Raw genomic sequence first — 15,301 nt, forward strand, 5'->3', positions numbered from 1 at the left:
AAGCTGGGTGATCTCTCCTCCATTCTTAATGGACTCTGCAATGGAATCAGCATAGTTTGTCACATTCAATTGTCAAAGCTTTGAATAAGTTTTGGAGTAAGAATGAAAAGATAAAATTCCAGTGCACTGTTGCTCCTAGATGTTCCCTGTCACAGGCTGCCTTAGGACAATTTAGTCAGCTAGGACACCATATCATGCCTAGATTGGGTTTTTGCATAACATACATTATAAACCTGACTAATTTCACACACCAAGATGTTTTAGCTATACTATACACGATTGGTGGTTTGCATAATTTATATGAAAGATACATAGGGTTTCCAGTATCTATATCCAAATTGCTGGGAAGGTGAGGATAGGAACTTTATGTAGCTGTCAAGGGGAGATATGCTGAGAGCAGGACAATGGATATATCTTGCATCTACCCCTTGATAGGATCCTTGTCATTTCCATCCCTGCTTTCATTGAGTTAGGAACACAGTCTTCTATCATCCACCTTCACATAACATTTGGATGTCAGCATAGTGGACTCTTTTGGTCCTCTTTTCAGAGTCACATTTTTTTTCTTGTTACACCCACTTCTCAATACCATGCATGCTACCTGGCCTTTCCTTCAGGAACTTTGCCTCTATCTTTATGAGTACCAGAAGGTTATGTGTCACGAATCACGATATTACTGGGAGTGGGGTTGCTTCCAGTTACTAGAAGTGCAGCAGAAACAAAGTTGGTCTTCAGAGTGTAGCTCTGAAGCTACTTCTGGCAGAAGAGTGGGATTACTCTTCACTCACAGGAGGAAGCTATACCGAAGTTGCTAACTGTAACACAAACACAGCAGAGGAAGAATCCCCTGAGGCATATCTGTATCCTCTAGGGTTTCCTTACACAGAGATACAAGGGGGAAAGGTACAATGTGTGCGGTTGCCTCGGGTTGCAGTCCCTAAACCAGATAGGTCACACAAAAACAGAACAGGATGAAAGGTATGTATTGTTACAGCACCAGTCCAAACATGTTTTCTCACATGGATCTTCTGCAGTGAATTGCTGAAAAGCTGTGATTCTTTAGGAAAATTAATGCATTATGATGGTGATAGGGAGATACAACTATGATTTTATAGCATTAATCTCAAAATAACTGGGTTGTTTTTTCACTTTCTTTTGTTATGAGCCCTGAATTGTATGAGTGGGTTCTACCAAACTTGTAGGAACTAATACTGTTGGTATGTATAGCATCATCCCTCTTTTCTTTTTGTGCAACTGTCATTTTGGAATTCTGCTTTGCAGTTCAGTATGGTTAGCTCACAGCCTATAGGTTAGTAGTTGTACCATTAGAGAGAGGGGAACTTCCTCAGGTTTGCTCAACTCACAAATCATTAATGCTGACCTTCAATCATATAAAATTATCAACCTTTGGTATCTCACCCCACAAAAGTTATCCAAAGTATATTCTAGGACTAGCCCTTTATGTTGGAAACAATGTGGGGAAGTAAGTGGCTATCCTCACTGTTGGTGGAAATGTCGCTATATTACAGGATTCTGGAACAAAATATTAGATCAAATTGAGCATATAACATCCTACAGAATACCTTTAAAGCCGGAAATCATTTTTTGGGGCATCTGGAAGGACTTGGTTATACCTTCTATCAGAAAAGATCTAATTATAATATTGCTCAATGCAGCTAAAACATCACTGGCATCACACTGGAAGTCAAAGTCAATCCCTACAATTAACACCTGGTATAACAAGGTTTGGGACTTCCTACTGATGGACAAGATAACTGAGAAGCTGTATCTTCAAGCCAACCCAACAAGAAATACAAATTTTTATACAAAATGGGAACCTTTTTTTGATTTTCTAGCTAAAAACGAACTTTTACTAACAAAACTGAGATTTCAAGAAGTTATAGAAATGGAAATGTGGGGTTTCTGGTAAACATAACTATTGGGAAACTATACCAAGAAGGTTACTGTTATAAAGGTATGTTTCTCATTTCATGATTGGATGAAAGTTTAAAATTATATATATATTGATAAGATTATCTCTGTATTACGATTTGGTTGAGATTTGAGTATTTAATATTGTTATTATTATAGTTTCTATGTTACAAGTTAATAATAAAATAATTTATTTTAAAAAAAAGAGGGGGGAACTGTAATTTAGCTTGTGTTGTTTATATGGTTTAAGCTGTGGTATGGCTTGGACTAGTTGACCCTCCATGCCTCCTACAGGCTTTATATCATCTTTTCACAACTGTAGTTCGGGGGGGGGGGTTGTTTGTTTGTTTGTTTGTAACCTGCCTAGAGTTTTGGTGGGATGTTGTTTGTTTACTTTCTTCTCTGTTTTGGCAATGTTGCTCTTGTTAGACATTGGTAATCTTCCTACATATTTGTTTCTTTGCCTAGTTAATATGCAGAAGGTCCCTAGGTCTATGTGGACAAAATTCTCTGTCTTCGTGGAATCCCATGATTAGAGAACCTGAGGGCCAAGCTACACATGACGAATGACACTTGAACAGCAAGTGTATTTCTCCCTGTTCACTTGCCCTCCACTAAATCCACTTGCCATTCAAGTGTCATTCGTCATGTGTAGCTTGGCCCTGAGATTATAGCAAATTAAATATCAGTAGTAGCAGTTTGTTGATATTAGAATAATACTTTCTTAAATTTGTTTACCAGATGCTGATCTAAATTCCCTTTGAGTCAGATTTCCTTGAAGCCTTAAAAAGAAATGCATATGAGTCCTTGAAAAGTGCTGGATCCTCCAAAGTGCTGTTTACATAATGGCTGATACAGGTTTACATGAAAAACACACAATTAATTTTGATAAGCAGCATTTTTTATTAGATGGCCCTTTTTCATTTCTGCTTTGGCCTTAATGCGCTCTTCATTTATATTGTTAATGCAGAATAGGAACATTAGATGTGTGAGGGGCGGGTGACACTTAAAGTTGATCTACATAACAGGTTTTACCACATTTTTAGAACATTTTTAAAGATTTTTAAAGATACACTATGTACATAAAAACCTGTACATAAGAAAAACCTTTCATTATCGCCAAATAGTCTTACCCATTTTTCCCCTTTGTCTTTTTCCTTTAGAGAATTGCACAACTGTGCATTTTAAATATATACTCACAGTTTATCACAAGCTGTGTCAGTGAAATGACATTGTATATCAATTGCCTCCATATCAAAGAAAATCCTTTGCTTCTTTCACTGAAGCAAAGAAGTTTTTCTTCTGTACAGCTAAAGACAAACCTGACTTTAAAAAATCTTCCTTATATATTCCACACATTCTCTACCACTTTGAAGAAGTGCAGAGCACATCAGGAAATATTAAACCCAGTGTTATTTAACCTTTTCTTACCCCAACATTAAAATAATATAAATAAAATAGTATTTTCCACATGTGTTTGAGTGTTAAATTGCATCCTCATCCTCATCCTCCTCATCCTCCTCATAATCTTAACAACAACAACAACAACAACAACAACTTGATTTATATACTCCCCTTCAGGGCAACTTAACCACTCAGAGTGGTTTACAAAGTATGACATTATTATCCCCACAACAAATACCCTGTGAGGTGGGTGGGGTTGAGAGAGCTTCAGGAAGCTGTGACTGACCCAGGGTCACCCAGCCAGCTTCAAATGGAGGAGTGTGGAATCAAACCCAGTTCTCCAGATTAGAGTCCCACCGCTCTTAACCACTACACCAAACTGGTATAAATACTAACTTATGTGGGTCTTTAGGTTGGTAGAGGCTTTTGGAAGAACATTGTGGTGAGAGGATCATTTAGGACATTACTGAAAATTGTGTTTTTCTGCTCCTGAGAATATCAGGTTCATTTTCCCCGCCCCATCTTTAGTTGCTGGGGGTTACTTATATTTTTTATTTGTCAACTGCATTTATTGTATGTGTCCTGCTCATACTTTGTGGTGTTGCTCTATTCTTGGTAAGAAAAATGGCAGAAGTCTTTCCTCCTACAAGGAGCCTTGGTCTTTGTATATCATGTTGATCTTGTTGCTTGTGTGAAATGGCTGTCACTGATCAGCTGTCATAGAGAGACTGTACAGAGCATGCTTCAATACGTTTATCAAATTTATTTACTATGGGGGAAATCAGAACTGGAATGTTTCCTTGATTTACAATGCAGTCCTAAGCAGTTACACCCTTTTAAACCCATTGACATCAGTGGACTTCAAAGAGCTTCAAGTATGTTTAGGATTGTACTGTTAAGTATGAGTGTTAAACCCTATCTTAAGCATATGTTTATCAGTGCAGAAAGTATTAAAATCAGACCACATAACTGCTTTTATATACAAACATCTGAGAAGAGCTGGGGGCTCATGTAGGTCAAGATAAATATTTGTTCAGAAAAATACTCTGTGAACATTTCTGCTCATTGATTGGATACTTTCCTATAGTTCCCTTGATGCTAGAGAGTACTTCCCCATTACACTCCCAAGCATTTGAAGCTTAATGAAAAATCTTTTCATATATTTATACATTAGCCCTGCAACACAGGATTTGGGGGCAAGGGCAAAAAGCAACATTCCTGTGATTGTATTCATTAGTTCCATTAAAGCTATTTCAAGAGAACCTTACGGTACAGCTGTGCATGTCTGTAGTTTTTGTTGATATACAGACTGCTTTAAAGCAACCATCCCACACACCGTTAATTGTTTTCATACAGAAAAAGCATCAGCATATTTGTGTGATTGCATGCACACATCCATTTAATTTTATTTTTATTATGACTTGCTTTTATTATATGGAACACCAAGTGGAATAAAAAAAATTCTTTTCTAAAGGCATTAATTAATGATTAAATAGATTTTTACTCTGCCTTTCTGCCCTCATAGGGCCACCAATGGCAAGCGCTCCTTTCTCTTTTCTGTGCTTCTTTCATGTTGTATATATGTGGCCATGCAAGAACCTTAGCCTCTGTACATATATCAGGTTTTTTTGTCCATGTTAAATTAGCATGTATTCCATTTAAAGATATGCATGTTTATTTAATATTAGCTTGTAGACCAAGCCCGAAATTGAGCTAATTATTAATTCATTTAATAAGCACCCAACAAATAGCTGTCTTTCCCACTTCAGGCAAACACTAACAGGCTGCCTCTTCCTTAGGTATCTGAATGCTGAAGTTTGACTTCTCTGACTAATTAAAGTTCCTGTGTAGTAAGAAGGATAATAAGAGCTTGTACACGTGTGTGTGCTTTCTCTTCACTCAGGCAAGGCAGCTTCCCTGTTATGAATCAAAGCAGCATCATGGGATCCAGCTCTCCCTACAGCCAGCCAATGAACAACAACTCCAGCCTGATGAACCCTCAAGCTCCTCCTTACAGCGTGGCACCTAACATGGTGAACAGTTCCACAGGTAATGGTGGGTAACACTTCTGGAGCAGCAGACTTTTCAAAGGTAGAATCCTTGAATGGTACAAAGGGTTTCTCCTTGGCAGCTGGGATAGTGCTGTATAATTTGAGAGTTTCCAGTTAATATGTTTCTGCTACCTCTTCAAATCCTCTTGTATTCTTTCATATAAGCAGAATATGGCAATGTATTGTCGAAGGCTTTCACGGCCGGAGAACGATGGTTGTTGGGGGTTTTCCGGGCTGTATTGCCGTGGTCTTGGCATTGTACAATGCCAAGACCACGGCAATACAGCCCAGAATATGGCAACTTTGGAGGTTAGGTCTGAAAGGAGACCATCTTTTTTCAGAAAAAGAAAAGAACAACCACAGTGGTCTTAAAGTTGGTGGCCCTGCAATTTAACAATGTTTTTGTTACATATCAAAAATAGTTGACAGTTTCTAAGGTTGGAATTAGATATTAAGGTGCCAGAAATTGGTAAACTGCATTTGGAAATTCAGAACTGAAGTGTAATGAACATCCCAGTAATTATATTTTGTCCATTACAATGTACAAAAATTTCAAAATTAACCACAGGATAATTTTGCACTTATTTTTCCTGGAGGAAAATGTCATCCATAGATCAACTGTAAGTCCAGGAGAACTCCAAGCCCCACCTGGAGATTGGCAACCGTACTTCTATCAGTGAAGACATCTGGAAATTCAATAGTAATGTCCATGTGTGAACTTTCTATAATTTCCAGGTTCCATGCTATTATGGTCTAGAATAATGTTTCTTTTCAGTGAATTGAAACACCTTTTTGGACTCTACATGAGTCTTATGATCTTTGTATTGAAGACTAACAGCAAAGTATTCTTTTATAGCAATGGGAGACTCACCATACCCCTCCTGGGTGTATTTCTGAAGAATATAGTGGCAGATAATTAGCAGAAAATAGTAGCATGAACAAGTGATGAGGAATTATAGTGTATAGGGAACTGGAATCAGTGAATCACACCAGGCAATTCAGAGAACTACACACTTAGATAATACTGAGAACTTGGACAGAAGGTCCAGTATGCTCATTCTCCTCAGAGGCAACTTCTGAGACACTGTTAACTGCACATTTACAGACTCTAGAAAAAAGTCCATTTTATTGTAATCCTTGCATGCTGCTGCCTTGCAGGGCAACCTGCAATCTCTGCTTTGTGTCTAGAACTACCACACTGACAGCACCAATAGATATACTGTGGTTGCAACAGAGTTGTATTAGCTAGTGTTTTCTTTGAGGACGTGTTACTAAGAGTTTTATTCTGTATAGGTTGGGCATTTAATGGCTGTAGGATTTCTGGTCAGTGATTTAACACAGTGCAGAGCATTTTCATTCCTCAAGCCATGTCTTTAGTTTCATCAAAGTCAATCTTTTATCATAAGAAGGTTTTTTTGTGGATTTTAGAATTATCTTCATGCCCACCTGATCTCTGATCATGGCATCTATAACATTAGCAAATTCACTTAGCTCATGTAGTACTTCTATTTATTGATCAGAGGGCTCATGTGGTAATTATAAGTGTGGTTAGATCTTGAAATGCAGCATTTCACAATTGAATGGAGTGAGTATCTAGAGCACAGACAGCTGCATCATTTGCAGCAGAGTCTTGTGGCAATTCAAGTAAGGAGTCCAGTAGCACCTTTAAGACTAACCAACTTTATTGTAGCATAAGCTTTCAAGACCCACAGCTCTCTTCATCAGATGTATCTGTGACTCTCAAAAGCTTACGCTACAATAAAGTTGGTTAGTCTTAAAGGTGCTACTGGACTCATTATTTTGCTACTACAGACTAACACGGCTAACTCCTCTGGATTTGTGGCAATTCAGTGACTGATGGAAGATGCCTGAACTAAGCAATGTAGAAGCAGTGCCTGTGTCCATTCTGGGGTAAGCTCAGTTGTTTCTGTACCTGTGGCAAATATAGCAAAGACCAAAAATGAAGTTCACATATATGGCAGAACATTTCCAGGATTTGAACCTATTTATTTTAAAAATATTGTTTAAATGATGGAGTCTCTAATGGGACTCCACCAGTGAAATAAAGTAACCACCATGTTGTTTGCCTGCTTTTTTACCCTCTAAACCATAATTTGAGAAAGGCATGGTGTGTTTGCAGAAAGGGTAAAGTAGAGAACAACAATTGTTAATCAGAGACAGAGGGTATTTTAAAGTAAAATAAAATTGCCTTTCTTGGTGTTAGGCAGGAGGCCATTTGTTTGCCCTAGCTGCACACTTTTAGTCCATATAGAAAGGAGGGTAGAAATCTATTGAATAGACCATTAGATAACAGTTTGCTTTCCCCTACTAGAGCTGTCCCAGGTAATACTGTGTTTGGGTTATGTAGTTATGTTTTTTGTCTGCCTGGCTGAAATAAAATTACTTTTGAGCATTGAAACTGTGCTATAAATTCTGGCTTGCTGTTTAGCGGCAGTCATTTTTGCCCCTTTTCCTCTGGCCCCCAGAGCTGCAAAAATAACCAACAACAAACAGATGGCAGAGTGCCCTGCCCACGAAGATTTATGTATTGCAAAGGAATAAACAGTTTAAAGGAAGATTCACAGAGGGGTTTTTTTGTTCAGATAATTCAGCCATTCGTTATTTCATACAGTGGAAATCTGTTCAGTGCAGGGCTATTTATCCTAGCAGTCTTTTTTGTGTGTGTGGTAGTCATAGTATTTTTATTGTGTTATACATGCCAAAATACTGGATTTGTAAATAATTTAACTGCCTCTGACCCTTCCTCCTTTCCTTCCTTTTGGGGAACCAGCCTGTGCATCTCTAAGGTTTTTTCTTTCATATTTCTTAATTCAGAGTTCACCCCATAGAAAGGTGAACTACAGTAATAGCAACTTTAGTAACAGTTATCTGTATTTGTTTCAGCCATTGGCCATAAGAATGAGCCAACAAACCAAAGTAACAGCCAAGCAATCAGTCAAGCAATCATAAATAAGAACTTAAAATAATATACTGTAAGGCAGTAACTTTTAAATAGTAATTCAGCAGCTGAAATCCAAATGAGAATCACAGTAATTGTGCTGATGGTTCACAGCAGCCAGGTCGAAGGCTGATACATTTCTAGAAACCTCTTATTTCATTGGCCAACAGGAATTTTTCTATAAGTCTGACCATTCTCCACAGTCTTTTTGTAACTGGTAAAGAAATCTATTATGTATACAAAATCTATAATGGTGAATATTTTCCCCTCTCCCCAAATGCAGCTGTGTAAGATAAAAGGAACACTGCAGTAGGGATTTCCAGAATTAGAGACATCATTTGTTGAAGAGTTAGTAGAATCAGAGCTGTCTAAAACTGAATTAGGCAGATCAGTTTAAAATATTCACACACTGATAAGATTTGATCATTATTGTAGCAGAGTGCTAAATCTTTGCACAAAAGTGTCATTGAATAGTTGTTTAAATTCTAATTTAGCAACCAGCAACTGTATACCCTTAAATTTGTGTGAAAGCTGTAATGTATAATTTAACTTGTTTGTTTGTTTGTTTGTTTGTTTGTTTGTTTGTTTGTTTGTTTGTTTGTTTGTTTGTTTGTTTGTTTGTTTGTTTGTAGGAATATAATATGAGTAATTTTGTGATACTGAGTTTTAATCTAGTGGCATTTAATGGAGTCTGTTGACATTAGCAAAGCCTTAAAAGTCTAGCTTCTGGCATGTGATTTACTTTTCAAAATTAATCACATGGCTCCAGATTGCAGCTCTGTAGCAGAAAAGGGCAAACAAAAGATAATTATTGTAGATCTACCAGTGGAATTTATTTGGTGCTACAGACACCAGTTTAAGCTTCTGGCACTTGAACCGTCTCTCTGTTCCATTAAGAAAACATGGCTCTTAGACAGTATAGAAGAACCCTCCCCCTCAAAAGTCTCTTGAGTAGTGAGTAACAAATTGTTGTAAGCTTCAATGAGCAAGCAGTTATTTAAATAGAGTTAGTGTGAATATGAATATGTCAATTGTTTCTTCAGTTGCTGTGCCAAGGAAAAAATGGTAAGCAGTAGGGAAATTTCTTTTTAAAAACATATTAAAATTTTATTCCATGCAGAGCAGGATTTTTTAGTAGCTCACCCTATTGGGGATTAATTCCATTTTAAAGTGAAAATGGTAATGCACTGCTAATTACATGGCAATATACCTGTGATGCAGTTAGGTTTTTCTAATTACTGTTTATTATAGCTACAAAAAGGTATTATTTTTTACTTTTGCTTTTAAAAACTGGATTAACATCAAACAGTCTTTGGGTTTTTTTGCTGCTGCTTACTTCCCTTAACAGATGTGTTCCAGACTATAGGGATATGCATTGAACCTGACGTTTCTCAGTCATTTAGTGGGGGAAACAATCTAGGCACACGAAGAACTTTGCATGTATATTAACTGTTTTGCACTGCTGTGAATTAGGGAGTTCCATGCAGCTATTCTTGTGTCTTGACAAGATCATTGGGTCAGCCAACAATGTACCAATGTAAATCCACACATAAAGCAAGAGCTTACTGATTTAGAATTTTGAATCCATCTTTTCAAATCTCCTGCCCATTACATTGTAGGAATGCTTAAAAGAAATATTTATGGTCTGGTGACAAAAATACTGACACAGTTTTTTCTTTGCAAAGTCTAGTCTTTGCCCGTGGCCAATTATTCTTACTTCTTTTTTCCAGTCCCATGTTCATTCCCCAGCAGTTCCTGTTAAAAAGTTCTCAGTAATAGGTCAAGGAAAAGCTCTGCCTAAGATGCTAGAGAGCCAGTAACTCTCAGCATATGTAATACTGGACTTAGATGGACCGGTGATCTAACTCAGTATATGTTTATATGAAGACCTTGGGCAAGTAATTTGTTTCCCAGCCAAAACTCCTCTCAAGGTTGCTGTGATGCTGTGCTCTTCAAAGACGGAAGAGGCTACAAATACAATAAATGAAAATTGGTTAAACTTCCTGAAGTGTGACTAGACGGCTCCCTTTCTATCAGGCCCTGCTAAATAGTCCAAAGGCGCTAAAGTCCAAGTTCCTCTAAAAGAGTTAATGATTTGCTTTGGAATTTGGGTTCTTCCTCTATAGGCTGATCAGTGTTTTCAGCATAGGTCAGTCTCTATGCATACAGAAGGTTGACTATACAGGTCTGTACCTTAGATCAGTTGTAGTGTGAAATGTTTTATACCTTGTTGCCAGGGCTTTTTTTCAGGGGGAACGTGGGGGAACGGAGTTCCGGAACCTCTTGAAAATGGTCACATGGCTGGTGGCCCCGCCCCCTGATCTCCAGATGGGGGAGTTGAGATTGCCCTCTGCGAAGTTGAGCAGCACGGAGAGCAATCTCAACTCCCCTCTGTCTGGAGATCAGGGGGCGGGGCCACCAGCCATGTGACCATTTCCTCCGCGGGCAACCCACTGAGTTCCACCACCTCTTTCCCCAGAAAAAAAAGCCCTGCTTGTTGCTAACTTTTCACATGATCATAAACCACTCCTCCTTTTTACTTTAAAAAAGATGTTTGAGATAAGGAATAGAATAAGGTAAGGAAGAGAAATAGATTTGAAGGTCTGAGATTCTGTCTTGCCAACATAGATGCGAATGACAATGTTTGAACTTTTTGCTAAGGTATTGCACTGTTTTTTAATATGGATGGAGCACCCTTGAGCCAATAATACTAATACTAATAATAATAATAGACTGTAGCTCAATTTTCATTGGTGTTGCCTTTGACATTATAAGTCTGGAGAAGCAGAGCTACTTTAGGACCTTGACCCATATTTTCTTTTTGCAATTATTCTTACTTTCAGTTTCTAATAATAAAGCCTGAAACTTGTTCCTGGAATCTGTTCTGTACATAGCAATACTTTTTCAGTCATATATTTCACTGATAATTTCTTTTTAATATTTTAAAATAGGTCAGTTCCGCATGGAAGGAATCATATGTGAGAGTGTGTGTGCATGCACGCTTGCCTTAATTTACCACTGTTTGAGACAATGGTGTACTTCTACTTCCTGGGAAGGGGTTTCAAAATAATGCCCATTTGGCTTAGAAACCAAAGGGATGCCAGCTGCAAATTTCTTGAGAATGTTCATGTGACAAAGCAGATTGAAGGAAAGGATGAAGAAAGGCTTTCTTAGAATCCCTTGAGAAACTACCTTGAGACTTTCCTGTCTAGATGACTGAGAGCCAAGCTACAAGTGATGCCTGACACAGGTTGGACACTTGTCAGTTTCCCTCAAGTTTTGATGGGAAATGTAAGCATCCTGGTCTTGCAGCTGTAATGGAGAGCCAAGCTGTAAAACCAGGATGCCTACATTTCCCATAAAAACTTGAGGGAAGCTGACAAGTGTCCAACTTGTGTAAGGCGTCACTTGTAGCTTGGCTCACAGTTACCTCAATCCAGTAGTCATGGGCATGATTATCATGATGCCAAGGGGGATGTGCATCAGAAGCAAAATGCATGATAGAGAGCCAATCAATTACATATACTGTTACTGGATCAAGCCAAGAAAAAGGGTAAACATGTTTCAAAGGATCAGTATCCCGCGTATTTCTTGAAAAAAATCTTTATAAACTTTCTCATTGTGGGTCATAACGAATCACTCAGCTTTTTCCCAAATGTTTTTTTCCAGCCCCATTTTACTGTGAGCATTTGAATAATGTGCCACTTACCCAAATTGCCCAACTCCACTCAAGCCATGTATGGAAAGTCTGTAGTGGCTTCATGCAAACTTGTTGCAAATGAATTGGCAAAAAGGTCATACTGTCCATAAAGCAATCTAATTTGGGTATGGAATATGTGCCAGCCACCAAATGCCCCTCTGATTCAACCTTAGAAACCATCCATGGAATATGTACATTAGTTCCGATCTGTAATTCAGGTGGCTTTTTGTATTCAGTCCTCTATATACTATCTTTGGTTGCTTAGCTGTGGGTTTACATCCATTCCTACAGAAAGACTAGGAAGTTTAGCCGATTCCGATAACCTTTTTTTCATTCATTACATTAAATGGGGGGGGGGGGCGGATTTCCTCATTCTTAATGTATTTAAGACTCTTAAGTGGTATTTTTGAAAGCTAAGTAATAATTCTGCATTATGATGACTTTTAAGGCATGATTGGGCTGCAAATGCACCATAACAACATAAAAATGGGCCCTTAGAAATCTCTGGCAGTTCAGGGATGAGTATTGAGAATGCAGTTAGCTATAAACTCATATGGCACATGGCTGGGTAGGTTTTTTGGCAGACCCATTCTCCCAACCTGCAGTGATGTGATGCTAAAGATATTAGCAAATTAGCACCATGAAGCTTGCCAGCTTATTCGCCAGAGTCTTGCTCACTCTCTCACTGCTGTAATTAAAACTAATTATTTTCAAAAACATAGTAATACATGAATATGTGCAATAATCATTTTGTAGTGGGCAATCTGTGAAGTGTTTTTAAAACTCCCCCCTTCCCCTTTGGCTTGTTCTCCCACATGTTGGCTGCTGAGTAGAAGGCTGCATCACAATTGTGCAGAAAAGCAAAGCTGCCTAATAACAAGCAGGCTATGTTTTATAATTCTCAGATATCTGTCACATTTTGCTGTGCACTTTTATTTATCCCTCCCTGTTATTTTTACCATGTTTGTATAGTTACAGAAATGTGCAGTTTTAGTTATACAGTCTGTATGTTCCATAGCGACGCACAATTCCTCTGCCCACCAATTAATGCAGCTGTGTTGAGATTTGTTGTCTTGTGTTTATTTCAGGGTGGAAACAAAGAAACAAGTTTAACTCCTAGAGAGATACTATTTCCTTATCAAAAACAAAGCACTGTGTAAAATATGCATATAATTTACGCTTGGTTTTATTACAGTATATTCCTTCAGTACAAGTGTAGTTATTTATTTAGGGTAGTGATTTTAACCATCTTTCAACCATATCTAGTCCCCAAGGTGGTGCATGATACAATGTAAAAACATTAAAAACCTTAAAAAATTAATAAGATATGACGAAAGCTGCCTTCCCCCAGCAGCAACAATGTATAATATAGTCCCCAACTTCAGCAGATGGGTCTCTATGGAAGACCATATATGCTCTATCTCACACCATATGCATATAGAGCCATTATTGCATTACAGAGTTTCAAAATAAAAAAATGAGTTCCTTGCTTTAGTAATGCTTGGGGCATGAGACAGAAGAATAGAAAGGGAAGAATGTGAGTTTACACATAAAGTTGGTTATAGTTGAGACTATAGTTGGTTATAGTTGAGACTAAGGAATGTAATAATAATATTTATTTATTTATTTATTAGATTTTTAGTCCACCCTCCCCACCAGACGGGCTCAGGGCGGAGTACAACATTTCAATTTACATAAATAATAGTTAAAAACAGGTAAAACATTATACAAATGACATTAAAACAACTATACAATACAGCTTTTCTTCAGATGGCGATGATAAAATACTGCTTTTCAAGCCCTGGCTCATATGTAGGGTGGTGGACAGATCTTTAGTGTGGCCAGTGGGGGCCCAACCTTATGCCTGGTGGAACATCTCTGTTTTACAAGCCCGGCGGAAAGATAACAAATCCCTCCAGGCCCTGGTAATAATAACAATCCTCCCAAAGGGGAGGTGAAATAGACAGAGCCTTCAGGGAAGTGAAGTTGAAATTAACAAACCCTCTGCAGAGCGATATTTGCCAGCTCTGTCTTTTTTAAACTATGCTTCCTAGCTAACAGATGGTGCAATTGAAGATATCGCCGTCACCCTCCGGGTTATAGGAATAAATTGCATCAGATAAAGTGGACTGTTGTTATGCCCCTGAGGAAGTCTGTGGGACAAAATCTGCATTGTCGATAACCGGCCCCAGGTCGGGCATGGATTCTTCGGATTTCCATCCTTCCACCGGTTCAGCTGTATGACAGAAAACAAGAGAAAAGAAGAATCTATTCATAAGAGACTCTCAGACACTATTGAATACTCACCTTAAGGCTTTCCCGGAGTTACCTCCTTCACACGTTTATTGGACTTCTGTAGTAGTGCGGGGAGTGTAGTGTTGGTTGTAACATTATTGCTTGTATTGTGATGAAATGCTTTTGTATGAAAAGTGACATAGTATTCTTAATGAATTAGCACTTCAGCACTTTAAATGTTATAAATTGTTTGCACAGTGATAAGTGTATTTCTCCCATGGGAGTTATTCCTTTTTGTGACTGGTTTTGTATACCAGGAGTGCCATTGTCTGGCTTGAATAAATTGTTCAGGTTGGCCTTTGGAGGTTAACCATATGTTTTGGGGTTGTTTCTAATGATGGTATGGTGCTGAGTTACATATTTTAAGGTAATTAATGTGATTGATATTTTAAATTTAATATATGTTATCTGATATTATGTTGGGTTTTGATGCATTTATATTGTCGATTATTGTAAGTTACTGGAAGACCTTAGGGTGAGCAGTGACCAAAAAAATCTAATAAATAAATAAATTCGGGGTAAGTTCCCACTGCTCCCCTGTCCCCCAGTTTTGCCCCCCAAAGAACCTGGCAAACCTGGATTTGATGTAAATTATCACATGCCTGAGTGATGGGAGAACTGAAGGACTTTGGCAGCAGAAGTAGGAAGTTGGAGTGTGTGATAAAGAAGAACAGAAAGAACTAAATCCTTAAGTATTATTACCTGGTCGAAGGCCCTTGATGGGCAAGACATTTTAAAATTAGAATATTTTAAAAAGAACTTAGGCAGATTGCAAAAGGGAGGGCAGGAAAGGATGAGCCAGTGCTCAGCTCTTGAGCCCTTTCTTATGTGAGGAACCAAGAGGTTGAGCAAGGAAAAAATAAGATACAATTATTTATTACACAGGGCACAAAATCTTAGGATTAAAAATAACCAGATGAAGTTGCATGTCTAATAATAGAGAATCACAATAATGTTTAC

At 38.0% G+C, this 15,301-nt stretch overlaps 1 protein-coding gene across 1 annotated transcript in view; it reads left to right on the forward strand.

The window, feature by feature from the left end:
* ARID1B (AT-rich interaction domain 1B) overlaps positions 1-15,301 on the forward strand; it is a 599,087-nt gene that overhangs the window by 514,855 nt on the left and 68,931 nt on the right. The window contains exon 11 of the mRNA XM_054969949.1: positions 5,240-5,385. Coding sequence (XP_054825924.1) covers positions 5,240-5,385 — 146 coding nt within the window. The remainder of the gene's footprint in view (positions 1-5,239; positions 5,386-15,301) is intronic.

This window comes from Eublepharis macularius, chromosome 1 (assembly GCF_028583425.1).
Source record: "Eublepharis macularius isolate TG4126 chromosome 1, MPM_Emac_v1.0, whole genome shotgun sequence".
NCBI lineage: Eukaryota > Metazoa > Chordata > Lepidosauria > Squamata > Eublepharidae > Eublepharis > Eublepharis macularius.